This window comes from Pleurodeles waltl, chromosome 6 (genome assembly GCF_031143425.1).
Source record: "Pleurodeles waltl isolate 20211129_DDA chromosome 6, aPleWal1.hap1.20221129, whole genome shotgun sequence".
NCBI lineage: Eukaryota > Metazoa > Chordata > Amphibia > Caudata > Salamandridae > Pleurodeles > Pleurodeles waltl.
Genome location: NC_090445.1, coordinates 847,829,520 through 847,857,138, shown reverse-complemented (window position 1 = coordinate 847,857,138; position 27,619 = coordinate 847,829,520). Strand labels below are relative to the sequence as shown.

Here is a 27,619-nt window from a genome sequence, read left to right as displayed (position 1 = left end):
ATGTTATCCAGGGTATAAAATGGCTCCCTGTTGCAGTTACCCCCCACTTTTTGCCTGATACTGATGCTGACTTGACTGAGAAGTGTGCTGGGACCCTGCTAACCAGGCCCCAGCACCTGTGTTCTTTCACCTAAAATGTACCATTGTTTCCACAATTGGCACAACCCTGGCACCTAGGTAAGTCCCTTATAACTGGTACCCCTGGTACCAAGGGCCCTGATGTCAAGGAAGGTCTCTAAGGGCTGCAGCATGTCTTATGCCACCCTAGGGGCCCCTCACTGAGCACAGACACACTGCTTACCAGCTTGTGTGCTGGTGGGGAGAAAATGACTAAGTCGACATGACACTCCCCTCAGGGTGTCATGCCAACCTGACACTGCCTATGGCATTGGTAAGTCACCCCTCTAACAGGCCTTACAGCCCTAAGGCAGGGTGCACTATACCACAGGTGAGGGCATAGGTGCACGAGCACTATGCCCCTACAGTGTCTAAGCAAAACCTTAGACATTGTAAGTGCAGGGTAGCCATAAGAGTATATGGTCTGGGAGTCTGTCAAAAACGAACTCCACAGCTCCATAATGGCTACACTGAATACTGGGAAGTTTAGTATCAAACTTCTCAGAATAATAAACCCACACTGATGCCAGTGTTGGATTTATTAAAAATGCACACAGAGTGCATCTTAGAGATGCCCCCTGTATTTTACCCAATTGTTCAGTGCAGGACTGACTGGTCTGTGCCAGCCTGCTGCTGAGAGACTAGTTTCTGACCCCATGCGGTGAGAGCCTTTGTGCTCGGAGGACAGAAACAAAGCCTGCTCTGGGGGGAGGTGTTTCACACCTTCCCCCCCCCCCCCCCCTTGCAGGAACTGTAACACCTAGCAGTGAGCTTCTAAGGCTCAAGCTTCGTGTTACAATGCCCCAGGGCACTCCAGCTAGTGGAGATGCCCACCCCCTGGACACAGCCCCCACTTTTGGCGGCAAGTCCAGGAGGAGCTAATGAGAAAGACAAGGAGTCGTCACTGGCCAGTCAGGACAGCCCCTAAGGTGTCCTGAGGTGACTCTGACTTTTAGAAATCCTCCATCTTGCAGATGGAGGATTCCCCCAATAGGGATAGGAATGTGCCCCCTCCCCTTGGGAGGAGGCACAAAGAGGGTGTACCCACCCTCAGGGCTAGTAGCCATTGGCTACTAACCCCCCCCCCCGACCTAAACACGCCCTTAAATTTAGTATTTAAGGGATCCCCAGAACCTAGGAAACTAGATTCCTGCAACCTAAGAAGAAGAGGACTGCTAAGCTGAAAAACCCTGCAGAGAAGACGGCGACACAAACTGCTTTGGCCCCAGCTCTACCGGCCTGTCTTCCCCCCTTCGGAAGAAAACTGCTCCAGCGACGCTTTCCCCAGGACCAGCGACCTCTGAATCCTCAGAGGACTGCCCTGCTCTAAAAGGACCAAGAAACTCCCGAGAACAGCGGCCCTGTTCACCCAAGACTGCAACTTTGTTTCCAAAGGAGCAACTTTAAAACGACTGCGGTTCCCGCCAGAAGCGTGAGACTTGCAACCCTGCACCCGGCGACGCTGACTCGACTGGTGGAGAAACAACGCTTCAGGGAGAACCTCCCGGCGACTCCGAGACTGTGAGTAGCCAAAGTTGGTCCCCCTGAGCCCCCAAAGCGACGCCTGCAGAGGGAATCCCGAGGCTCCCTCTGACCGCGACTGCCTGACTCTCAGATCCTGACACCTGGAAAAGACCCTGCACCCGCAGCCCCCAGGACCTGAAGGATCGCAACTCCAGTGCAGGAGTGACCCCCAGGAGGCCCGCTCCCTTGCCCAGGTGGTGGCTACCCCGAGGAGCCCCTCCCTTGCCTGCCTGCATCGCTGAAGAGACCCCTTGGTCTCCCATTGATTCCTATTACAAACCCGACGCTTGTTCGCACACTGCACCCGGCCGCCCCGCGCTGCTGAGGGTGTACTTTGTGTGTGGACTTGTCCCTCCCCCCGGTGCCCTACAAAACCCCCCTGGTCTACCCTCCGAAGACGTGGGTACTTACCTGCTGGCAGACTGGAACCAGGGCACCCCCGTCTCCATTGAAGCCTAGGCGTTTTGGGCACCACTTTGAACTCTGCACCTGACCGGCCCTGAGCTGCTGGTGTGGTAACTTTGGGGTTGCTCTGAACCCCCAACGGTGGGCTACCTAGGACCCAAATCTGAACCCCGTAGGTGGTTTACTTACCTGCAAGAACTAACAATTACTTACCTCCCCTAGGAACTGTGAAAATTGCACTGTCTAGTTTTAAAATAGCTATATGTGATTTATGTAAAGTATATATGCTATTGTGATTATTCAAAGTTCCTAAAGTACTTACCTTTCATGCAAAGTATTACATGTAGAATTTGAACCTGTGGTTCTTAAAATAAACTAAGAAAATATATTTTTTCTATACAAAAACCTATTGGCCTGGACTTGTCTCTGAGTGTGTTCCTCATTTATTGCCTGTGTGTATGTACAACAAATGCTTAACACTACTTCTTTGATAAGCCTACTGCTCGACCACACTACCACAAAATAGAGCATTAGTATGATCTCTTTTTGCCACTATCTTACCTCTCAGGGGAACCCTTGGACTCTGTGCATACTATTCCTTACTTTGAAATAGTGCATACAGAGCCAACTTCCTACACAGGGTTATTGAGAGCAATAGGAGTAAAAACAAAAATGTATATATTAAAAGTTCTTCTGATTGATTCTGTAACAAAAAAGTCACGTGGCGTCAAGAGTGAGCCAATGTTTGCCTTGCGGTGAAATGTCTGCAAAACAATCAAAACCATGCAAATATTCTACTAGGCAGGATAATAGAGCTGTAAAAGGCATAAGTGATGATGTAGGCACCAGAGTAGACAGACATTGCTGAAACTTTGTCCCAGTGTCTTGCGCAACATCATTTGCCAGTCCTGACTTTATATCACTGCATGTTTCGTTCCTGAACTAAGTTCCACTTTAACAAGGTAAGTATAGGCTCATCAGTTTCAACATACAAAGTTATGGCAGCTAAAAAGCGAAGTCTAGTTAATCTTTGACATGTTTAACTCTTAACAGCTGAAACCAGCAGCATGGCGCACACTTAGGATAGGAGCACCTGCTGCATTTCTGTATTGTCACCATCCTCCCAAACCATGTGAACCCACAATAGGGTCCGGTGTATTCCTAGGAAGAGTCCTGAGAAGTCAAGAGGACCCCTCCCAGCTGGGAGAAAACCTTGCTGGGCCTGAAGTCAGATGTTGCGGGAAGGCCACGTTCCTGGAGCTCAGGGTGCTGTGCACAACCTAGTTCTGTTTCCCTGGGCTGGAGTTCTGAAGTCAGAGTGGCATTCTGCAGGGCTTCCACGGAGCCCTTGTTGTGAGAGGGCAGCTGACAGCATGGGGCCCTGCTGCAAAGCTGGGATTTTAGCTTGGTGAGAGCCAGGAGACTGCCCCCTCAGGGCTTACCACTGAGATGACAATCTACATCAGACTCACGAGTCCTACCAGGCACAGAACCCACCAGAGAGGAAACCAGGCGGACTCCCATGATACAGGAGCACCTATGTGGGAGTTGGACATCCTTACTTTGACTTTCTCCCTGGGTGCCCCTAGGGCTGCTTATGCTGTTCCTTCTCATAGGGCCATACTACTAGTGAGAAGAGACTGCCCTTAACCTCCCACATCTGGACAACCCTCCCCTGGAATTTTTGGGGCTTCATGTGTTGCCTCACCATGTGGGAAAGCACTGGTGGTGGGGTAACAAGGCTCCCCAGCTCAGAACACATTTTTACCCTTCAGAGGTATAGCTTCAGCCCCTACCTAGGGCACGGACAGCGAGCCAGCTAATACTAGATTGTCTCAGAGGTGGAGAATGCTCCCCCCGAATACTTCTCCAAAGGCCCCCCAGACATTTGCGGTACCAACTACCCATGCTGCCCTCCACCAAGCCCTATTAGTGCATTAGGTGGGGTCCAGCGGTGTCTCATCCACTGCCAAGGGAGACTGCACACTGATGGAGTAAGGTAAGTAAGCTTTATTGAAGCAAGAGTAGATTACCTCCTTCTCTGAAGAGAGCCCGAGCTAACTGCCACTCCCTGGAATCTCAGCATGTCATGTATCCTACATTCAATGCTGAGATTCCATCAGGATGCCACACATTCCCCCTCTGTTGAATGAACAAACCAAAATTACATAACACCAAATTGAGCAAACCGGAATATAAATATTACACTTAGTTTTTTCTCAACCTGTAAAGGCCATGTAATTTATTATGAACTATTATTTTTAAATTTGCTGTATAATCCAATTTGACCATGGTGGATGTTTCACATAATCTTTGAAAGAACAATGTATTGAATTATGAACTAGTTTTATGAACTTCTTGTATGAGTCAAACTAAACATGTTAATTACATCACATAATCTTTACTCCATGTTGGGGAACATAGTATTCGCTTGGAAAGCCGCACATTCACACGTTCATTCTCATCCCTGGATTTATTTCTCTAACGGAGTTTCAGACATTTCTTATTAAATTCTCTTTAGGCTACAAGAGTTTAGGAAACTTTGCCACTTTGCTTGTACTCCACACATTAGCATCATATAACTCCACAACAATATTTCCAACCCTAACAATCGCCATGGGATCTAAGAATTTTTGATTCCCCAAACTTAAAAAATCGTGCTTTTTCATCTGGACCCAGTCCCCTTTTTTAAATGCTGCATAGGTATGATCACATTTTGAATTGTTACCTATTTTGCCTTGCTTACGATAGTTAAGCATTTTTAACCTTGCATCCAAATGTATCACTCACATCCATCATCTACATTGGTTTCAAACTGCATACAGCTAATCTGCCTTTTAATCTAATCAAACTGATTTTCTCCCCAGTAGTTCAGAGTGGTGAGGACTCCATACTAACTCCATGATTGTTTGATAGTAATCCTTCCCACAGGCTATTGCTAGTTGGAATCCTTCATTTAAAACCTTTACCCACCTTTCCACAATACCATTGTTCTGTTGATAATATACAGATGTGCTTGTTTGTTGCCATATACAGACAAAATGTATCTCATTTCCCCTAAAGTTAGTTGTACATCATTATCCATTACAAACTATTAGGGAAATCCTCTATTTTCAAAAACTTCTCTGAAAAACGAAATGATATCTTTAGATTTGACTTGATTAGTACATTTCACCTAAGGCCATTGAGACAACTGGTCATGCCGATACAAAATATTTAGCTCTTAGATAAACACATGACAAGCAATATCTAATGACACCCGTTTCCGCACTCTACTTGATCCTTTGGTAGAACTGACTAATTTCTGGGGCTTGTCACTAGTGCTAATTTCTATTTAAAAAAAAAAAAATCACCTTCTTTGGCATCTCTAGCCACACTAGGCCACCAAGTTGCACCTGATTCTTCTCTTCATCCCAGGATGTCTGTCATGGGCCATATGCAGAATGATCTGTTTTCAATTCCTTGGTATCACTATTTGTTCAGCATGCAATATCATGCCAACTTGTTCAGGCAATTCATGCGCAACATGAAAGTAAGACTACAAATTTTATCTAGTGCATTTTTCCTTGGTCAGCTTGTCTTAATATACATCAAATCTTCCTGTATTTCAGTATCTCCCTCACGCCTCCTTCCATTCACATTCTGCAATGCATCCTTTTGAGATCTTGTATATTGATACTGCCTTTTCCATATTATCATTCTTTATATGGGAATCAATATCCAGCATAGGAAGTATTGACAAGCAATCTGCCAATGTTTCCAGCAATAGGAATATATTTCACATGAAACTGACATTCCAGTAACCTGTAATGCCATTTAACCACTCTTGATGATGCACTCCTACAACCACTAGTAGTTAACATAGCCTCTAAAGGACAATGATCTGTCCTCATTTTAAATTCAATACCATACACATTTTCTCAAATATTCAATTCCCCAGCAACTCACCAAAGATTTTTTTTCTAGTGTGGATTAGTTCTGCCCCTCTCAATGGCCTTCATTCAAAAGCAATGGTTACTTATTTACCATTATGCTCTTGCATTAATACCGCACCGATCCCTACATTACTAGCATCAGTTGTCATTATATACCTACACTTAGTATCAAATGACACTAACACGGGTTCATTTGCAATATTCTTTAAATTGCTTAATTCATATCTACAGTTATTATCCCATAGTAATTTCAGACTTTTCTTCATTGACTCATGTGTTTTGTCAGAAAAAGCCACAATAAACGTGGCATAATATTCCGCCTGATCTAAGCTGGTTTTTGTCTTTTGGTTCGGGTGCCTCTTCAAACATTTGGACCAAACTTCCTTAGGAGAAATTCTATCAGTGTTACAACCCAAATCAACCAATTCTAGTTCTAGTTTAAACTTTTCTTTAATTAAAGCCAGTCTACTTTTCTTAAAAATGGTTAATACCTTAACTGAGGTGCCAGTTTTTTCTTTTTGGTTTTCCAAACATTAAGATATCTTCCTGGAAATACAATACATTTTTTACATCTTTGAACAATGCATGCATCATTCTCTGAAACACTGCAGAAATCAATCCAAAACACATTATTTTGTAACAATAGGCCCCTTCAAAAAGATGTAATGGAGGATTTATAGTTCTTACTGTCTTTGTGTACAGCAATCTGTGGGTATGCACTAGAAAGATCTAAAGTGATAACACTGGGTCGGCTTTCAGTATTGAGAACCTTTCTCCTATATTAGGTAAAGGATGGCAATCTACCCATACAGGTATTGAGGTCTGGTAAATCCATGCATAGTCTGAGCTTTACATTAGTTGTCAGCTGTAGCGGTAGTGCATAAACCCATTCAGAAGATTACATTTTGTCAATTATAGTCAGTTTACAGTTTTTTCAATTCTTCATTTAATGCCTTTCTCGTAGATATAGGCATGTTTGACTTCATGAACTTTTGGTGCTATCCCTCTAAGAATGATCTTATGACATACCTAAATCAGATAGAGACTTCAAGAAACAAATTATCCCACTCCACAATCTTGTCCCCATTTACTTGGCCAATCAAATCTTCATACTGCAACACCTGATCAGGATGGCCAGATCAGGAGTAATCATTAGATTCCTCTGTTGTGGCCAACCCAATAAACACAATCCTTCTTTGACCACGTATATTGTTGTCAATTGTTTTTCCCTTGTAAGCCAAAGACGAAGGAAAATAACTAATCGCATCCATTTGCTTATTTCCATATCCCACCAATCTCATATCCTGTGGCAACAGCTTTGAGTTAGGAAAGTAATATATTAGATCACCAGTTGTCTTTTTCTTGAATCTGCCATCACATTTACACCACCAGCCTCCACAACACAAAATGGTGCATCTTTTGTTTTCCATTACTTGGTACACACAATGCATAACTCTTCCTGTACACCCTTGTCACAACTTCCTTGACAAGAATTTTCTTTAAACTCATCAGCACTATCATTACTACTGTAGTTTTTACTTTTACATACTCTTGCAAAGGGACCTTTTACTTTACAATAATACAAATTTTACTAATAGCCTGGCATGTTATTAGCACAATGACCAGACAACCCGCACGTGAAACAAGGTCCCTTTTCTTTTCCATCAAGGCTCTACCTGTCCTATAGTCTTAGAACTAATAACTACACTTTTGTTTACTTTTCCACTCTTTACTTACTACATGTATGTCCTCTGTAAGCTTGTGTTCTTTCATACTCCATACCTCTGCTGACAAAGCAATTGACATAGCTTGCCAATTCAGAGTCCTCTGGATCAGCTCAATGTGGTCCACATTCAGACAGCCCCAATTCTGTGTGCCAATACAGGACAGAGTTTTGGTTGATCAAGCGAGGGAAACGGGGTTTGGAAACAGCTGGGAGGGAGACATAAGGAAAGAGTCACGCCTATAATGTATGCCTTGCTTGTGGCTTATCAAGTCTACTTGTCTCCACTTTTAACTGAGAAGAAAAACATGCATACTCTGAGTATTTAATGGCTGTCTTGTCCCTTTCCCCAGCATAAAGGCCTCCTGAGTGATGTTTCTCTGAAGATAATTAGGAGAACAGTGTTAGTTACATGGTACTATGGCCAACCAATCTTTTATGTCTTTAGAGATTACACATTGTAATACCCACCACATAGGAGGGGTAGCCTTTCATTCTAGGGGGTGCCTCATATGCTTGAGGTAATACATCTCACCACCCGCTGTTAAAAGCAGCAAGATTAACAAATTAGTCCCAGGATAAGAATAACGTCTTACATTCATACGCAACAGCTGCACTTATCTGAGTTATGGAACCTTTACTTTTAATGCACACCAACCATTACACTTATCAGTTCTGTTCAAAGAATCAGTCTCTGCCTTTCAGTTTTTAGTTCGTGGCTTACAACACTATAGCATTCAAATACTCTCATACCGTTTTTATCTGGCAGTCAAATTGTACAACTATGCATTTTAACTGGCTTCTGCCTTGCAAACCCATTGCATGATTAAGCGTATTCACTGTTTTGTAACACTCTGGATGGCGTTACTAACTCATTGGCACTCTGTAAGCTGCTCACTTCTCTAAGGAGTAGAGTTTTTCATATACTCTTCCAGGAGTTCAAGACAAAGTCTGATACTTAGTGGTGCGGATGCACCCTTAGTGTTGGAGGATTCCTCCCTTCCATTCTTGACTAGAATACGACCTCGCCATCGACATCCCAGGCAACCGATCACTGTGGTGCAGGTATAGGCTGCCTTTATACTGGTGCTACTCCCAATAAGGCTGTCATGCTTACATGATTGCTGGAAGCTTCTAGCATCATTGGACATGTAGTCCATTACTGAAAGTGACATACGTCCCTTTTTGCAGCGCAGATTGAGAGAACAAAACAATTAAGGGGCATCATTACATCTTAAATGGGACGGAGTGCCATATCACTATTAGTACCTAAAGTCTGTGCATTCACACTGACAGAAGTGGCACAGTGCTACCATTCATTCAACCATGCCCATAAATGCCCACAATGAGTGGAAACCTAAGAGGGCACAGACCTGCCAAAGAAGCAATCTCACTGGAATGCCCCTTCTTGGAATAGCCACCAACAGTCCTTGTTCTGGCGGCATATGACACAATCTAAGACCATCCACCAATAACATGTTTTCTTGTAACTTAATATCAAATACTTTATGTACCAACTGATCACAAACCATTTGGTCCCGAAAGGATCCATAATTGTACTTAGTGATTTAAGGGTATTAGCTGCTGACGCATGCATAAGCTGACCTCTTTCCAAGAACTAATGTCAAGCTAATACTTCATTTATCCTCTTTCTGCAGTGCAAACCTAATTGTTTAATTGCAAATTGATAGATATCCACATCTTCATCTTCCTTGTCCTGTGTTAATTGTGGCAAATTAAATAGGGCTATTCTTTCTTCAGGACCTAAACAATGTTGAAGAATAGCAAATTTGCACTTATGAATATGTACACCACCCCTAATAGCGCCCAAATGGGCTTTGAATCTATCGTTCCATTGCACATAATCAAGAGCTGGTTCCCCTCCCCTAGATTGAATAAATAAGGGTCTGGTTCAGCAATACCCTCTATATTCGCTGACAAAATTACCATGGTAATATAGAATGGAGGACTTTAAAATGTAAGCATTTCTGGTTTCTACTATTCAAACCAAAAGCTCTTGTCACTGGTATGATGTCATCCTATAGATCGGTGTATTTAATACAATATTAGAGTGCAAATCACTGATTCAGTAATGCTCACTCTAAAGGTTGTTGTCACAGGTGGTTTATTACCATGCTACCAACAAAGTGTGAATCGCTGATTACCATTATTTGCACTTGTAATTGACAGAGGTGTGCAAATCACTCACCCAATTATTTTTCCTCGCTAGGACTTTAGTATTCCTTCCAATATGGCCGACAACACACTACACACAGATGGAGTGCACTAACAAGTACCCTCCCACAATGCTTTGCGGCATGTAGCACAAGTGTTCTCTCCATCCTAAGATAAGCTTCCTATTGAGCCTGCGCATGCTGAATGCTTCACTGGGGTTATCTTGCACATGATCGTCTTGCATGTAGTTAAGGCTGTCTCATGCATGGTCCTCTTGCGTGTGGGTACCCTAAAGCCTCTTACCACCTCTGAAAACTTCTTGCTGTGAATGGGGAACACTGATGACCACCTTTAGTAAATCCCACTGCCTCAGTCACAGCTTCAGGGTAAGCGTTCATCTTCGTTTGTTCACTGGACTGTAGACTTCATCTCCGAGCTCCAAGTTTCTCTCCTGAAACCCACATGTTGCCAGTGTCACAAACAATCAAGGAAGAGTGCACGCCAATGGAGTAAGGTAAGTAAGCTTTATTGGAGCAAACCTGTTAGCACCTTTTCAGGAAAGAAATCCTGGGCTAACTCCCTTGAACCTCAGCATGTCATCTAGCCAACATTCCATGCTAATATTCCATGTTGAGATTCAATCAGGATGCCACACAGTGCTTTCCTACAGCCCAATACTAAAAGATAGGGTGCATGAATCATGTCAAGACAAGGTGCAATTCACTACGTCCCCAGACTGAGCAATAGTGACTTATGACTCCACACCAAGATCAACTCTGCCATACTATCAGCAACGCAGAGGGTCCGAGGGAACCTGGAGACACAGGTAGATGTGGTGGCAGAAGATATCAACCTACTTTGTCAGAACCATAAGAAGCAATTTGTAAGAGTTAATTTCACTGAAACGTCTTTAGATGACCTCCAGCCACAGGCGGCCCATACAGTTCCTGGACGCTTGTGCGTAGGATGCAAGGGGGAGAGCCGGATGTATCAGTACTCAAGTACAAGGCCTTCTGGAGGGTAGCGAGGGCACCAACTTTGTGAATTACTTGGGAGAAGTGGTCCACAGCTTTGCTGCCATTGGAGGATCTCGCTGGGTTTTTCTCCATCGAAAGGGCTCACTGAGTTCCTGAAAAGTGCCCACTCAAGTGCTTCTTGCACCAGATACTTGCCAAGCTATTACACTTTAAAGGCAGTGACCCAAGCCTAAGAATAGCCTGCTAACAGAACGCAGTCCTACAATCATTGCATACTTTTTTTTCCAGATTACACCAGTCAAATGCAAACTGAGACCTCCGACACACACACATGCTTTCCCCTATCCCTCCAAATTGAAGGAGATGCAAGACAACAAATCATTCTTTGAGGAAACATCCAAAGGCATGGGACTGGCTAGAAGCCTTGATGCCAATCTCGATAGAGAAAACTGACAGGGAGGCAAGATGGATGTCGTTAATGCATCTGGCGGTGTCATCTCAGGCACTTCCCAATCTCTGGGACCCCTTCACCTGAGCAAGCCCTAGATAGCTACCAATCAGCATTAGAGGCACATCCTTCCGAGAACCACAGTAAGATCTCTCCAACTCCCAGTTGATCATGTTTGAGAGTGGGAGCTCCAGAGGCTCCTCACTATACAGTACAGACTCATATCCTTGAGTGACACCCCAACCTGTAGATGAGGTAAAAATAAAACAATGAACAGCACCATGTCTACAGACTCTGCTGGGACCTAACCTTAGTACATTGACTGTGCTAACTCGGGGGCACAAACACTTCTTGGGACAATGCGGGGTTCATCCCTTCCATCTTAAATCACGTTCTGAAACCTGGCCACAAGACCTACCTACAATGTTTTTCTCATCGCACTCCAGATATAAAATCCACCAGGTTTGAGTGACAAGCTCTTGCCATGCTGCCCACAGTATTACTGTTCTAGGTTGTTCGCTGTTTCTTGAACTGTTGCCCAAAACAATTGCTGATCATGCTATCACTGTATGTACTTCTGACTGGATCCCCTCCTATTAGATCCTCCCCCACAGCCAAGGACACACATGCTCCACGACAGGAACTAAAGGCAGAGGACCCCTACATTGAGCTCCTGGCAATCCAAACATATCATATCATCCGGTCTTAGAATATACTCAGAATGCAAACCCCATCCATACGCTATAGAATTCAGTTCTCAATCACAAGGGATTACATATTGCTCTATTCCAGGAATCGGACATCACTTGAGTTGAAGGGGTCCACCTCCATAAGCAGGCGAGTGGCCAGATCTGCACAACTCTTCATAGTGGCAAGGACTTTACCACCCCGGTAAGGCCCTAGTAAATGGTACCAGTGGTACCCAGGGCAAGAATGGTAAAGGGGTCACCAGGACTGCAGCACGGATTAAGCTACTCTACCTGATCCAAGTAAAAGTAAACCTGCAGAGTTGCCACATCAGCCTGCTAGAGCAGCTTGTCTGCTGGAGGTACGCTGCCCACACCACATGCAGGCAGTCCATTCACTGCCACAGCACAGGTCAGTCACCCTTAAGGCAGACCTGCTATAGCCCAGGAGGCAGTGCATTGTACTATGAGTTTGGACATATATGCATGATCACATATGACCCTGTGAAAGCATTTAAAAGTGAATCCTATCACAAGTGGCCGGCGGTACATGGGACAACATGGGCTGGCACCCGGGCAGTCCCCAATGTCCAGCTCCATGACAGGCCTGGGCAATTTCCCCCCTGTTTGGTATCAAACACTGTGCTTCTTAACTCTGAGCATGATTCTTGTGCCCAGGATTAGCTAGCATGTACCCTGGTGCCGACAAATTAACCTTCGACTACTTTTGCTGCTGCCAAAGCTGGTCTGTCACCAGCCCGGTAACTGACTGCTTCTTGAACATCACTGACTCCAGAGCAGTTCCCCAGCATAGTAACCAATGTCTGCAAAGACTCCACTCTTGAGAATCTGTATCCTGAAGGAGGTGACTTTGAGAGGAACAGCAAAGCATCATTGGCACGACCAGTTCCTGTGACTGACAGCTGCAAGGCCACTTCTGCACCCGACCTGCCAGACATGGTGAAGTTACAGCTGTAGAATACAGGTCCAGGGACCGCAAAGGCCTCTACTTTCCAAGGGTAGAGTGTGAGTTCCCTCTGAAGTATGCTTTTACCAAGTGCTGCATTTTGACAGTGCCTATGGGTCCCATCAGCACCAAGGACAGCTCGAGCACCTCTGCACCCGGACTACCTAGGCAAGGTAACTAGGAACTGACTGAGGCTGGGTCTAGTGGCCCGCAAGACCTTAACTCCAAGTGGGTTCCTTGGAAGCTCACCCTACAAGTGACCAATTGCACACCAAGATTTTCCTTATTGACTTCAATGGGAGTCGTTTGACCATTAACATTACTCTATTTTTCAATGGTTTTAAAATTCACAACCGCGGTTGTGTGTAAGATAAAGTCCATTTTGGTGTCTAAATTAATTTAATTTTCCTAAATTGGTGTCGGATTTCTTTCAAGTCATGTCATTTACTTCTCATTCATGTGGTGGTTGTGAAATTCTTTACACATGCTCCTCTAAGTAGCCTGACTGCTCCTTACCACACTACCAGGTTCTAGTGTGAACAGAGGTCCACTTCTAGGTAACATGTTAGTATTGGACGGTAAGACTCCCCAGTCATACCACATAATACTGCCACCCTGCTACAGTGAACTTTAACTTTGTTCTAGATCCCATCTTGGATTGCTTTCACCTGCCACTCCCAGTTGCCCATATGTTTAACACTGCCAAAATCTTGTAGTTCTGACTGCAACAATGGGCCCTGATCGGCCCCCTGGTACAATTATCACACCAATACTAGACTTTACTCCATTTACTCTCCAGTGCACAAGGTCTATGCATTCCTAGATTGTATAGTTTGCTCACATTCTATATGTCCCCTCCATTGCCACACCTGACTATCTAGGCAGGGATCTCTCTGACCACAAACCCTTATTACTGGGCCTAAGGCAGGGTCGGACTACAGTTCTGGTATCCACCTGAAGACACCAACCCTCTGCCCTCAAAGACCCATGTTCTGGGCCACCATAGCTAACAAGATTCAGAATTTCTTTGAACATGGTAAGGCCACTGTCTCTACTCTTGCCTTAAAATGGGAACCCTTCGAATCCTGGGCCAGTGCATACAAACATTTGTACAAGTCTTGGCGAAAGCGGTGCAGGAATCTACAAATGGAGACAAGCAGCTACAGACCCTCTCCTCCTTTCCTATGAGAGACATTCTAGGGTGTCTTTGTTGCTTAGCGAACACCTCAAATCTGGCCAAGACACACTCTGAGGATAAATCGAGCAGGTTCTTGGCGCGATTAGCTAATAGACACTAAACAGCTGCCCATAACAATGATCTTAAACCTGGATGGTGACCTTCACCATTCACAATAGGTGATATACAACACCTTCACTTCTTACTATGCAGACCTCCACAGTCCCCTTCCAGTGGCCCCTGCCCCAGCTATCTAGTTGTTTCAGGAGGTGATGCTTCTCCGTAGACTTGCTCCAGAGGAGCGGTAAGATCTAGACACTCCCCCCCCCTCACACTCCAAGAGATGAAGGCTGAGAGTACAGCCCTGACAACAGGTAAATCATCTGGGCTGGCAGGCCTACTGGTCAAATTATACAAAGTGCTCTGGGCCAAATTGGTACCCAAATTACTTTAACTTTGAGACTGCCCTTACACCAGAGGCCTTCCACTCCACATTAGGAGGCTTCTGTGCTGTTAAAACCAGGGAAGGACCCTCAAGATGTCACTTCATGTCACCCTATTGCGATAAGAAATATTATGAGATTGAGTATATTAGCAAAGTACAACTGTTGCTACTGTGTTTGCATAAGGCCAAAACAGCTTTGTCCTAGGATGGAACACCACTTTGTGCATAAGTTGGCTGTATTGGGTGATGGAGGCAGTCCATGCCAGATGGCTGAGAGCAGCCACACTGGTGCAAGGCATTTGATTAGTAATTGTGATTATCTAGTCATGTCCTGGTATGGTTTGGCTTTGGACCCTATTTCACCAAGTTGGGCTGTCTTTTATACACCTCCCTCACAAAGAGCTTGCTTTGTCAGATGTCAGTTGGGCTTATCCCAGTTGGGAGTGGGACTAAACATGGCTGCCCCCTCTAACCTCTCCAGTTTTTCCCTCACAATCGAGCCATTAATGGTCAGGCCATGAGTGGGTGGAAGACTGGGGCATCTTGTCACTGTCCATGCAATTCCACTCTATGCTGACTATGCCCTGCTTTATTTCAGATGTCACCTCCGACCTCTCCCTCCTAGCCTTTTTCCTAATGGAATTTGGTCATGTGTCTGAACTTGTGGTCAGCTGGGACAAATCCATTTTGTTCCCATTGCTGCCCGGGGTGACACAACATGATCTAGTCCGCGCTGCACTGCAACAGTAGCCTTGGTCAGGCTGTACCTTCCTTTTTGGACATCCCTCCCTCTGTCAGTGGCAGGCCGCATAGCCATCGCCAAAAAATACTCCCCTCTCTACTTTATCATTTTGCAAATGTGCTGGTGATTTTCCCCCAGAGTCGCTTGCAGGAACTCTAGACCCTCCCTCTTGGGAGAAGTAGGTTGGTTGGCACAGTAAATGCAGATAAGTTGCATAATGCAAGCTCCAACTTCCATCAGACCAGGGGGACTTCGGAACACCCAATTTCTAATATTACTACCTGGCATCCCAACTACAGTGGCTTTCCCACTTACTGGCAGGCTGATTCTGGAGGACATGGGATTGTTAATCCTCCTTCATAGGGGGTCCCGCCCAAAGAGACTGACTCTTGCACCCCAAAGGTGGTCTCCCCTAGACTCACCTCTCCTTTTGACCATAATGTTCTGTTTATCAAGGGCAATCCACCTCCATCTTCCTCCTTACGCCCCTGTGGTCCCCCTGCTCAGACTTCAACCTGGAGGGGCTAGCTCACACATAGACAGCCTCATACTCATATGCTGGGTTGACCAGAGTATGGGACCTGTTCCAGAACAGCAAATTGATTCTGTTTAGAACTGCTCAACATGCACTCCTGAAGGTCAATTTCTCCTGTACACTTCCCTGAAGGTCATTATAAGGAACATCTGGGCAATCTGACACTGAGCCAGCCATACAAACACTATACACTAAATTTAATATGAAGTAGCTAGCTCACAAAGGTGCTCATATCTCATGCACATGCACACGCACAAGCAGACGCACCCACAGAGACCCTTCTACTACAACCCCTATGGAACACATAGGAGACTGACCTCGATAGACAGCTTCACAACAGGGAATGAAGAAAAAAAAAAATCCTGGCATATCCTTGGAGTCTTGTGTAATGCCTGTTTGAAACTGATTCAATACTACATCCTACATAGGGCATACCTTTCCCCCTAACAACTCACCCTGATTTTCCCAGGTGCCTGATACTTGAGCGAGATGCACTGCACCCGGGGGCTGACCTGAAATGCATGATTTGGGACTTCCCACAGTTACGGATTTACTGGAACAGTCTCATATGGACAGAGTAACAGGCATAACTGGCATCTCGTTCTGGGAGGTGGGGGGCCCTGAACATATACCCAAGATCAGGCACATGCATGGTTGAAGCACGTTTTCTAGATCTAGAAAATTCTCAATGTGCTACCATCCCTGCCTAGTCCGGAGCATTGGCTGAGCAATGAGCGAAAGCCATACTGACGAAGATATGCAGAGAGGATGCCAGAGGCTTACACATTCACCCGATAGCCCAAAGTTAGGAGGTGGGTAATAGATCTGCCCCAGGAGTCAACATCAGACTCGTTATCAGAGAGCCTGATTCCCCCACCTCCACTCAACAGCTCATCTGCCTGCTCCAAAATCAAAGACCGGACCCACAGCATCCCCATTAGGGCATCCAAGTACTGTACATCCCTGATGTCTCTAAGCAGAACCCCCTGCCCACTCCTAGATGCCATGAATAGCACCAGCTGAAACCGCTCCGAGCACCATTGGTTGAGGAAAAAGGCATATTAGTTGGGCAGTATACTTTACTTTCCACCTATCAATTTCACGAATCCCACCTCAGTCCATTTGGTGGTGGTTAGAGGGAGGATCTGAGCCCCTCTCGCATCATAGGGGCTTCAACCACCTCGCCCAGTGATCTCCCCTTCCACCTCTCCAACTGCACATTTCATGTTTTTTTGGCAGCCATAATAAAAACTCACTGATCTTTGTAACTTAAATGTGCTGTAACAATCAGTTATTAGTGATGTGAACTTGATGATGCTTAGTATTATCCCAAATGTCTGTCGGAATTGTAACACTTTACCTAGAATGGAACCTTTGATCCGTTTTGAGATCCACTTAGATTGGAATGATCATTTTCATGAGTGAAGTTTTTCTTAGCACCAGGGGCCACGTCTGCAGTGCCAATTTGCATACAAAAATAAGCTACAGCAATTGAGGCCCTTCATTTTTAACCACCATCACAGGAGGACTGCTGTATGTTTACCTCTAAAAAGACTGCCTGGTTACAGGACTGACTTTCTTTTGTTAAGTATTTGCTCTATTGCCTTGTTTTGTCGGCCGGGGTGCCATTTATGGTGAACTAATTTCAACACCCGACTACAAAGGTTAAAGTGACCCTAAAGCTAGGTGTTGAAATGAGAGAAAGTTTAACATTTAAAAACACTGAAATTCACCATTTATGGTTTTGCTTTTGCCAATCTGACCGTCGGTCGTACGGTCTTCTTTGCTCTATCCCACCCCAGCTCGGAGTAGGACACATTATATTTGTTGTTCACTTTGAAGTTGACTGCAATGAAATATCCTAGCCCCTTTGCAGTTTATCTTTTAATGTTACCTCTGCACCCCTAAAACTCAATACCCCTCCACCTTTATTTTGCATTACATGTGCACTTGGTATTTTTTACCTCTCATTACAGCTTTTGAAGTTTTTTTAAACCTTGTTTCCCTCTGGCTGAGGGCTTCTAGTGTTGGTTTTCTTAAAGTTTTAGGATTTGCAACAGCTGGAGCTTCTTCCACTCAGACTGGGCACCTGATCGGTTATTGTCACGAGCTCTCATGTTTTACCACAGCCTGGGTTTTAGAGCCAGTTAGCAGCTGGACAGAAAAGAGCTTTCTGAAAACCTTTAGTACTCCCATTTACTTAATTCCATTACTTTCTCACTCCAGTAGGTATAATGAAGAGCTGCAGTGTATGTATGTGGTATATGTATAATGCAAACCTAGCTTAAGGTAGTGTTGAGTAATGTGTATTGCAGAGGGCTGCATAAAGCACTAGAAAATGCTGCAAGTATGCACATAGTGACTGTTTTCATTGAGGTTGCGCTGAAAATGGTTTGATCTAGCAATAGTAGCTTTCTCTTAACTGACTTGGGTTCGGTTGTTGCAGGAGGAGTGTATAAGATAACCTTAAGGGTACAGCCCTACTCATTTAAACTACTTGCATCTTGGTGCCATATCTTGCACATACTCAGAGGCAGATGTACATAGTGTACTCACTGATCATCTCCTCTTCCTTCTAGTGGACATTTCCTTATCCAGGTTATAGCGCCAACATTCTGCACTAATGCAGGCCAGATCGTGCTAAACATCCTAATGGTCTGCAGCAGGGCTTCATGAATGCTCTATTTGCTTCATCTCCCTGGTTTCTTTGTAAGAACAGAAGGCTTGCATTGCAACCTGCACTCATTCAATTTTACTTTCCACTGGGTCCACCAAAGGATGGCTTGAAGTGGTTAAAAAGTAGTGTATCTAGGTGTCTGGTCCTGTAGTACTCAAAATTTTAAAAAGAAAAAAATAGGACCCTCTGATTGGCTGAGGGTGCTTTTTTCCGGTCTGCATTTTCAGTACTGCGGGACAGATACTGCACAATCTAATTGGCAAATCACAGCTTAGAAGAAAATGTTGCAGCAACCATTAGAGGATTAGGTGACAAAACACAAACTTTCGGCCGCTGATACCACAGTACTCTTAGGAAACCTAATATGACCTATCTGCGAGGTACTGTAGCACTCCAACAGTACCAGCACACATGCTTCAAACCTACAGTACTGAATTACTATGCAAGCTTTATCGGTCCAAGGTTTTAGTGCCTTAGTGCCATAGGGATGACACTTGTGTGCAAGTATGGCAGGAGTGAAAAAGAAAATGTAATATGTGAGGTCATAAGCAGTAAAGAACAAGTTACTTACTTTCGGTAACGATTTATATTGGATACATGTTCTAGTGGAAGATTCCTTACCTTAGAATTTCCCCAGGCATCAGATTGGATCCGGAGATTTTTCTTTGAGCAGTACCCTTGCGCGCAGCAGGTGGTTTTGTTGGACTCTGCCATTTGCATTGTGTTCGCCGTGTGGATTCTGACTTTTTTTTTAATTATGGATACAAATGTGAGGAAGGATTGGAAGGGGGTGCTGGACCCTTTAGAATACCAGCTAGATGACCCTGACTTAGACTGGGCACAGGAATTGGGCTAGGCTAGTGGTCTGGATACTTTTCAAGATGCTGGCATGCTTTCTCCTCCTACTGTGACGACAGCGGAGGGGAGCGTCTTATTCCAATTGTGGTCAGTAGGGAGCTACAGAGAGCTCAAGGACCTCAGCCAGTCAGGACTAACCTCTTGAATCTTCCACCTTGGAACCTCTCCATTTAATCAAGCCCTCACCGATGTTCTTCTGGGTACTGTGTCCAGACTCAGCACAGGGGTTCCTGTGAATGGACAACTGCCCGCTGCCATTGGCCTGCCCCAAATGACCCTAAATTCTTGTTCCAACACCCCACGCCTGAGAGCACTGTCATTTAGGCTTCTTCTGGTGCATTCCATCTGCTTCCCGGCTAGGGAGTCAGACTGGATCAACTTGGGGAGAAAATGTTTTCTTCCTCCAGTCTGGCATTGCGGTCCTTGAACACGGCATGCCTTTTGGGCCACTACACCCATTCATTATGGGATACGGTTGCGCATTTATTGCCGCAGGTCCCAGAGGAGGCCCGCACCATCATCCTTCCAAGCCGTTGGTGATGGCAGGGATGTGGCTAAGTTCATAATTTGTTGTGGCTGGACACGATCAACTCACTTGCCAGATCAGTTGCATCGGCGGTGACCTTGAGGCGCCATGCTTGGTTGAAGTCTTTTTTTTTTTTTTCAGGGATGTCCAACAGTCTCATGGACACGCCCTTCAATGAGGTCTTGAGCTTGAAGGTATCCCAGGCTACGGCTCAGTCCTTTGGCCTCACAGCTGCTCCTCGCACAACACTGTCCACTCTTCACCCCTTTTGTTGTCACATAAGGGGCTCCCTGTCATGTCCTTTTCCTGCCAGCCACTGAGTGGCCGGGGACGCAGAATCTCATGGGCTCGTGGGACAGGGAACCAGAGGTCTGCCCAGTCCACCCCTGCTTCAGCCTCCAAAACCTACTAGTCTGTTCCACCATCTCAGACCAGTTGGGTGGCTGGATCTGCCATCACCTGCCCCACTGGAAATCAATCCTGATGGACAGGTGGGTTTTGCAAATTATCCAAAGGGGATACTCCTTCCCCTTTGACTGTCTCTCCAGCCGTGGCTCCATCTCACGGCCACTTATCGGAGGATTATCTAGCTGTTCCCTGCGAGGAAGTTGTGGCTCTCTTGACCAAGGGAGCCGTAGAGAGGGACCCTGTGCCAGAATTAGGTTTTGGTTGTTAGTCCCTTGTCCTTTTTGGGCACCAGAAAGTAGTGGGAACATGTCCTATCAATCTCTTCCTCAAGGAGAAGTTCAAAATGCTCACTCTGGCACAGCTCCTGTCTGCCTTGGACCCAGGAGACTGGATGGTAGCGTTGGACTTGCAGGACGCTTACTTCCATATTCCTGTCTTGCCTGCCCACAGGCGCTACTTGTGATTCGTGGTAGGTCATGAGCGCTTCCAATTTACTGTGCTCTCCTTTGGCCTTAGCAGCATCCCTCAGGTGTTCATGAAAGTGATGGTGGTGCAGCTCACCTGTGCAGGTTAGGGGTTTGTCTTCCCCTATCAACGACTGGCTGTTAAAGGCAAACATGCACCAGAAAGTAGTCTTCCCACCTTTAGACTATGACAAACCTTCTGCACTCACTGGGGTTCACTATAAACATGTAGAAGTCACGCCTGACACCTTATCAGATGCTCCCTTTCATGAGGTGTTCTGGACACAGTGCAGTTTCGGGTCTATCCTCCCAAATAGCAAGTCCAGGATATTCAGGTTTTGATTCCGATGTTTCACTCTTTCCTGGATTTCAATGAGAATGAGTGAGGCTGCTGGGCCTCATGGCCTCGTCCATCCTGCTGGTGACATGCCAGGTGCCATAGTCGAGCTCTGCAGTGGGACCTGAAGTTCCAGCGGGTGCAGCATCAGGGGAATCTCTGACATGGTCCAGATCTCAAAGGGAACTGCGAAAGATGGTCAGTAGTGGCTTTCGAATCATGATTGGGTCAACAGCAGATCCCTCTCCCTTCCCCAACCAGATCTTACAGTAGTGACAGATGTCACTCCTGGGATGGGGTGGCTACAAGGGAGAGGTGGAGATCAGAGGTCTCTGGTCTTCAGCCTAGTCCGGGCTCCACATCAATCTTTTGGAGCTCCGGGCTATTAGGCGTGCATTAAAAGCATTTCTTGCCTCTCTAAAAGAGTGCTGCAAGTGTTTACGGACAACCATATGGTACTGCAACGAGCAGGGTGTAGTGGAGTTGTGGACTCTGTTAAGAGGCTCTGCACCTCTGGATGTGGGTGGAACATCAGGGCATAATCTTGGTGGTTTAACATCTGCCGGGCTCTCAATTCCAGAAAAGACCAACTGAGCCAGCGATGCAGTCTAACACGAATGGCGTCTCGATCTGGATGTGTGGCAAGGTCTCTTTCAGCAGTGGGGAGAGGCTTGGTTAGATCTGTTCACCTCCGCAGAGAACGCACAATTTTAACTGTTTTGCGTGTTGGAGTTTCCAAGGTGGCACTCGCTTTTCATCTCGAGTGCCACCTTGGAAACTCAAGGCCAAAGCCACTTCTCTCCAGAGTTCTGAAGATCAAGATCACCCAGATGCAAGTAGTTCTTGTGGCTCTGGACTGGGTACAGAGTATGGTATTCAGAGCTACTGACCATGGCTATGGATCCTCCGATCAGACTGCCACTTCGGGAGGATCTTCAGTCGCAGCAGCAGGGGTCAGTTCTCCACCCAAACCTGTCCTGTCTTCACCTTCTTATGTGGAGATTAAGCAGTGGCACTTGCCAGCTTTCGACCTACCGCCCGAAGTCTGATGTTTTTCTGGCAGTCAGATATCCCTTCACCAAAACTGTGTACGCCTGTCATTGGCATACATTTGTGGCATGGTGTACAGACCAGTCTGATTTCCCGCCAGGGCTTTGCTTTGGGCACCCTTAAAGGTTACTTAGCAGCCATTTCAGCCTTCCTTAGATTGCCAGACCAACCTTCTTTATTCAAGTCTCCCATGGAGGGAATGTTCCTCACCCGTGTTTCCTCCTACCCCGTATATTACGCCCCAGTGGGACTTGAACCTGGTTGTAACGCCTAACTTACCTTGTGTGCCCCTTCGGAGCTGCTGCATAATTGTCACCTCCGGCTCCTAACAATCAAGACTGCTTTCTTTATTGCCATCACCTCTGCTCAGAGTAAGTGAGCTTCAAGCTTTCTTCCAGGCCACCATTTTTGTCTGTCCACCCTGACAGTGGTGCTTCATTCAAGGGACTCCTTTCTTCCGAAGGTTAGTACGCCTTTTCACGTAGCCCAATCCACCACTGTGCCCACTTTTTATGCACTCCCACATCCCTCATGAAGAGGCAAGATTCCACCGTTTGGAGCCAAAAAGCAAGTTGGCGTTCTACCTCAATTGTGCGAAAGATTTCAAGGTGGATGATGAACTCTTTGGATGTGTGTGCGAAGAAAGGGAAGGTGGTGCAGAAGCATATCTCGCGATGAGTACTGCTCTGCATCAAAATGTGCTATCCTTTGGCAAAGAAGCAACCCCCTGAGGGCTTGCCCGCTCACTCCACAAGCGCAACTGCTGCTACTACAGCGTTAGTCTGCAGAGTTCCTATCCTAAACATATGGCATGCAGCTAGGTGGGCATCCCTGCACATGTTCACGTGACATTACTGCCTGGAGAGTCCGGTCCGCAGAGACGGCTTTGGTTGTTCGGCCCTGCAGGACTTTTTAGTATGATCTTGATTCGCAGCCTGCCACAGAGGATGGTATAGCTTGGGTGTCTATTCTAAGGAAAGGAATCTGCAACTAGAAAAAACTATCAGATGAACACGTTACTTACCTTTGGTAACCATTTATCTGGTAGACATGTTCTAGTTGCAGGTTCCTTACTAACCCACCTATCCTCCAAACTTGTGAACTGATTTCTAGGCACTGGGATTCCCCTTTCAGGCCCTTGGCTCTGGGGCACCAATTTTAGTGTTCATGGCTCCACGCTGGTGTGGATAGTTATGAAAAGAAATGGACGTCAGAGCACCTGGGTGGCACCTATGTACAACCGCTTAGTCATCACCCCAACCACAATGCCAACAACGGGTGCGGAGTTGAGATGCTAGCTGACGGTGCGCAAGGGTGCTGCTCAAAGAAAAATCTCTTGATCCAGTCTGACGCCTAAGGAAATTCTAAGGTAAGGTATCTAAAACTAGAACCTCTCTATCAGAGAAATCAGTACCAAAGGTAAGTAACATGTTCTTTACTGTTTAGGATCTCGCATATTAAATGTTTTTTTTCACTCCTGCCCTACTGGCGCACAAGCATCATCCCTATAGTGTGGAGGTACTATGAAATCTTTGACCAATGAAGCTTGCACAGTAATTCAGTACCGTAGGGTTGAAGCATGTGTGCTGGCACTGTTGAAGTACTATAGTGCCTCACAGATAGTTTATATTGGGGCTCCTGAGAGTACTGTGGTATCAGCGGGCAAAAGTTTTCTTTTCTTTTTTATCTCTTTTTTTACTTTTGGTCACCTCCACAAGTGCCTGGGGGGGGGTCAGGACATCTCTACCTTGCCTCTATCTTTTTAACCACTTCAAGCCCATCCCTTGGTGGACCCAGTGGAAAGTAAAATTGGAATGTAAGACTGCCGTTCTTACAAAGAAACCGGGGGGGGATGAGGCAAATAAAACACAAACATTCATGAGGCCCTGCTGCAGACCAGTAGGATGTTTAGTGTGGTCTGGTCTGGATTAAAGCAGAATGTTGGAGCTAGGACAGGGATAAGGAAATGTCCACTAGAAGTAAGCAGAGATGATCAGTGAGTACATTATGTAAATCTGCCCCCGAGTTTGTGTAAGATGGCACCAAGATGCAAGGGTAGTTTAAGGCTATCTTATACTCTTCCTGCAACAACCGAGCCCAAGTCAGTGGAGAGAAAGCTATTTTGAGATCAAACCATTTTCTTTACAACATCAATGAAAACAGTCACTATGTGCATACTCGCAGCGTTTTCCAGTGCTTATGCAGCCCTCTGCAATACAGTGCTCAACACTACCTTTAGCTAGGTTTGCATTATACATATACCACATACATACACCACAGCTCTTCATTATACCTACTGGAGAGAGAAAATAATGGAAAATAAGTAAATGGGAATGCCAAAGTTTCTCAGAATGCTCTCTTCAGTACTGCTGGTAACTGGCTCTAAAACGGAGGCTGTGGTAAAACATGAGAGATCGTGACAACCTATCAGGTACCCAGTCAGCGTTTTAAGATTTGCAATAGCTGGAGCTTCTTCCTCTCAAAGACAACCAACACTAGATGCCCTCAGCCAGCGGGAAACAAGGTCTTAAAAAAAAAAAAAAATTCAAAGGCTGTAATAGGAAGATGGAGGTATAAAATGTCAAGGGCATATGTAATGCAAAATAAAGGTGGAGGAGTGGTGCGTTTAGGGGTGCAAAGGTAACATTTTAAGATCAACCTCAAATGGGCTCCGATATTTCATTGAAGTCCTCCTCAAAGCGAACGACTGTAATGCATCCTGCTAGCTGGGTGGGTTAGAGTAAAGTAGAGCATACAACTGACTGTCGTAGAGGGAGAATCTGCTGCCCAAGCTAGCATAATGCCACATAGCCTTATGGCACTTAAGAATTAACATACTAAGGTGCTAAGTGTATTAGTTTTAAGGGTCTGCACCATGCCCTCCGAGTCTGTCATGCTTTAAAAACGTAAATATTAAATATTGTTGTCAAAGAATTTGGGAATAGGACTGAAGAAAACTACATTGAGTCCATGTTCTGCATAAACCAATTCGGCAACTATTCTATTGATGGTCTGACAGAATTGGGAAAATGTAGACTCTCATGCCCCTTGAAGAAAGAACATCTGCATTCTGATGCTCAGTGTAAAACACCGTTTTCCCATCAATAGTTTGCCTTGAGCTGGTGGAGGATCCTTTGCGGCTGGCTGAAATGTCCATAGTAGACACTTGGCTCTGGACTTCCCAGGTGTTTAAGGAAAATGTAGCAATGGTATGCATAAAATGACTCCTTACCTGCTTTGACGATGAAAATTAGTAACTGAACAGGTTAGATGGTGTAGCCTTACCCCATGTAACTGATTCGTAGACCATAAGCATGCAAATCTAAATATTATTTTCATTCTTTTTCAGATCGAGTGGCTACAGTTACACCAGCTAAATTTCCTACACATCTAAACGAGCTCACTGTGCCCCTTGTGGCGATTGCCATCTGTTTTGCTGTACTTTCCGTGATAGTATTGAAGTGTAGATCCTCAACAAAAATATTGTGATAAAACGAGGAGTAATAAAAATGTGGATCCAAGGTTCTGCCTCAGTGTTTTTTTTCTCCTTACAGCATTTTTTCCATCGCACCTGTTTTCTTCAAATGTGATCTTTTTCCAGGAGACGGCTATATATTGGCTCTCTGAATGTCTAGTGAATGACTGCTAGACCTGAATTTATACAGCAAGAATTGAGTAAACAAGCATGTAAAAACTGCCACTATTTTCACACCTCACGGCAAACATCAACCGTTTCAAATTCTCCCTCGTTCTGTCATGGTACCCATAATCATGCTGATGTTGGCGCGTAACTTAGTACTAAGAGATTTACCCAATTTATTCATGGCTCAACAGATATGCATGCTGATAAAATAGCCTTTTCTTTGCCCAGGGCATTGGATTAACTTGAGCCTGACCTCAAATGAAGGATCGTATGATCTATGCAAGATCAGTGGCCTCTTTTCAGTCATGTGCCATGGTGTATTCTACTCAATGTGTCTTCCCAAGAAACAGATGTAGTGATCTGTTCTTGCAATGGGCCTTTCCACCCACTTGTACGGCCCCTCATGTAGCCAGAGGTTTTGCGGTTTGTGGGTAGTTACTTGGTACTAACTTGAGCAACTACATAATTTTATTATCGATCCCAGGGGGTGGGAGATAAATGACTATTGGTGTAATAGTGATGTGTTATATAAACCTCTTGCTGTTATGAATAAAGGGGCACACCTTACTCTGGTTAGCAGAAAATCTGAAAACAAATTATATGCTTAAATATATTTTACCAATTCATTACAATCTGCTTGGTAACTACTTAAAAGCAAACTAGAGAACACTGCCTGTGTTTGCCATTTGGGAAATGTAAAATACATGCAGATAGCGCACAGAATATGGCATAACAAAGAATACAAAGAATCGGAAAATCCACACTTCCTAACAAGAGCACCTTCTCTGGTGGTACACCTGATGGAATGAGGATGGGACTGATGAAGCTAGATAAAATGTGTAATCCAGTCTAAAAGTGGTATTGAATGTGATAATAGAGTACTTGTTCATCTTTGCCTGCTCTGGCTTCCCAAACCTTAATCACTGGACCATGACCAGGGATGAAGGTGGGTTTTAAAGTTTTTGGGGAGGTTCAGTAACCCTGCAGTAGACAGTGCAGTGTGAATGAATCTTCAATATGAATACGTTAAGTAGGGAACTGCTGAATGGAGTTGGCTGAGTGATAGGAATATTTGTCCTCCATATGTATTTATGAGGCAAATTATGCTGGATCAAGAGAAGCTTTGGAGGGCCACAAAACATTACACACACAATCAGATTGAAATAAATAACCCCACCTACAATCTACATGGCTGGTTGTTTCTCTTTCGGCTGCATATTTTAATAGCTGGAGTAAAATGATTTGTTACGAGACTACAGTGAGAATTCATAGGGAGTCAAGGTTAGTATGTGCACCTTCTTTGAGAACGCTGACCAGGATCTACCAGCCTGCCAAGGGGTATCTTTTACTGAAGGTCCTTCAAAGAGTGCTACATGTGTGTGTATACAATTTGACTCATTTGATTACATTTTAAATTCAACTAATCTGTTAAACTTTTATGGTTTGTTTGAGAAACTGGGTTGTTGGCTGAATAGGGTGATGACCCTGTTCAAATAAGACAATCCCACTTGAGGTAAACAAAAAAATTCACTAATTTTAAAATGTGCTTAATGCTCTGGTAGCTTGGCACAAAAGCAGGCAGGCTTAACTTCTAGGCAATGCGTAAAGTATTTATGCAGCACACATGCCATATTATAGTGTAAACACAACTCAAGAAAAATCCCACATCAGTTTAGAAAAATAGAGTAAATTTTAATAAATTATGTGACACCAAAATGACAAATACAATCAGCAGAACCGGACTTAGTTTTTGTACTTTAAAATGTAAAAAGTCATAACAGCTAAAATATCAAAACACCA

The 27,619-nt window shown here is 44.9% G+C and overlaps 1 protein-coding gene across 1 annotated transcript in view; it reads left to right on the top strand.

Annotated features, from left to right (window-relative positions):
• Positions 1-25,687, top strand: part of LOC138300331 (zona pellucida sperm-binding protein 2-like) — a 358,889-nt gene extending 333,202 nt beyond the window's left edge. Inside the window, exon 18 of the mRNA XM_069239568.1 lies at positions 25,526-25,687. Within this exon, the coding sequence (XP_069095669.1) occupies positions 25,526-25,665 (140 nt within the window). The 3' untranslated portion in view covers positions 25,666-25,687. The remainder of the gene's footprint in view (positions 1-25,525) is intronic.
• Positions 25,688-27,619: the final 1,932 nt, after the last annotated feature.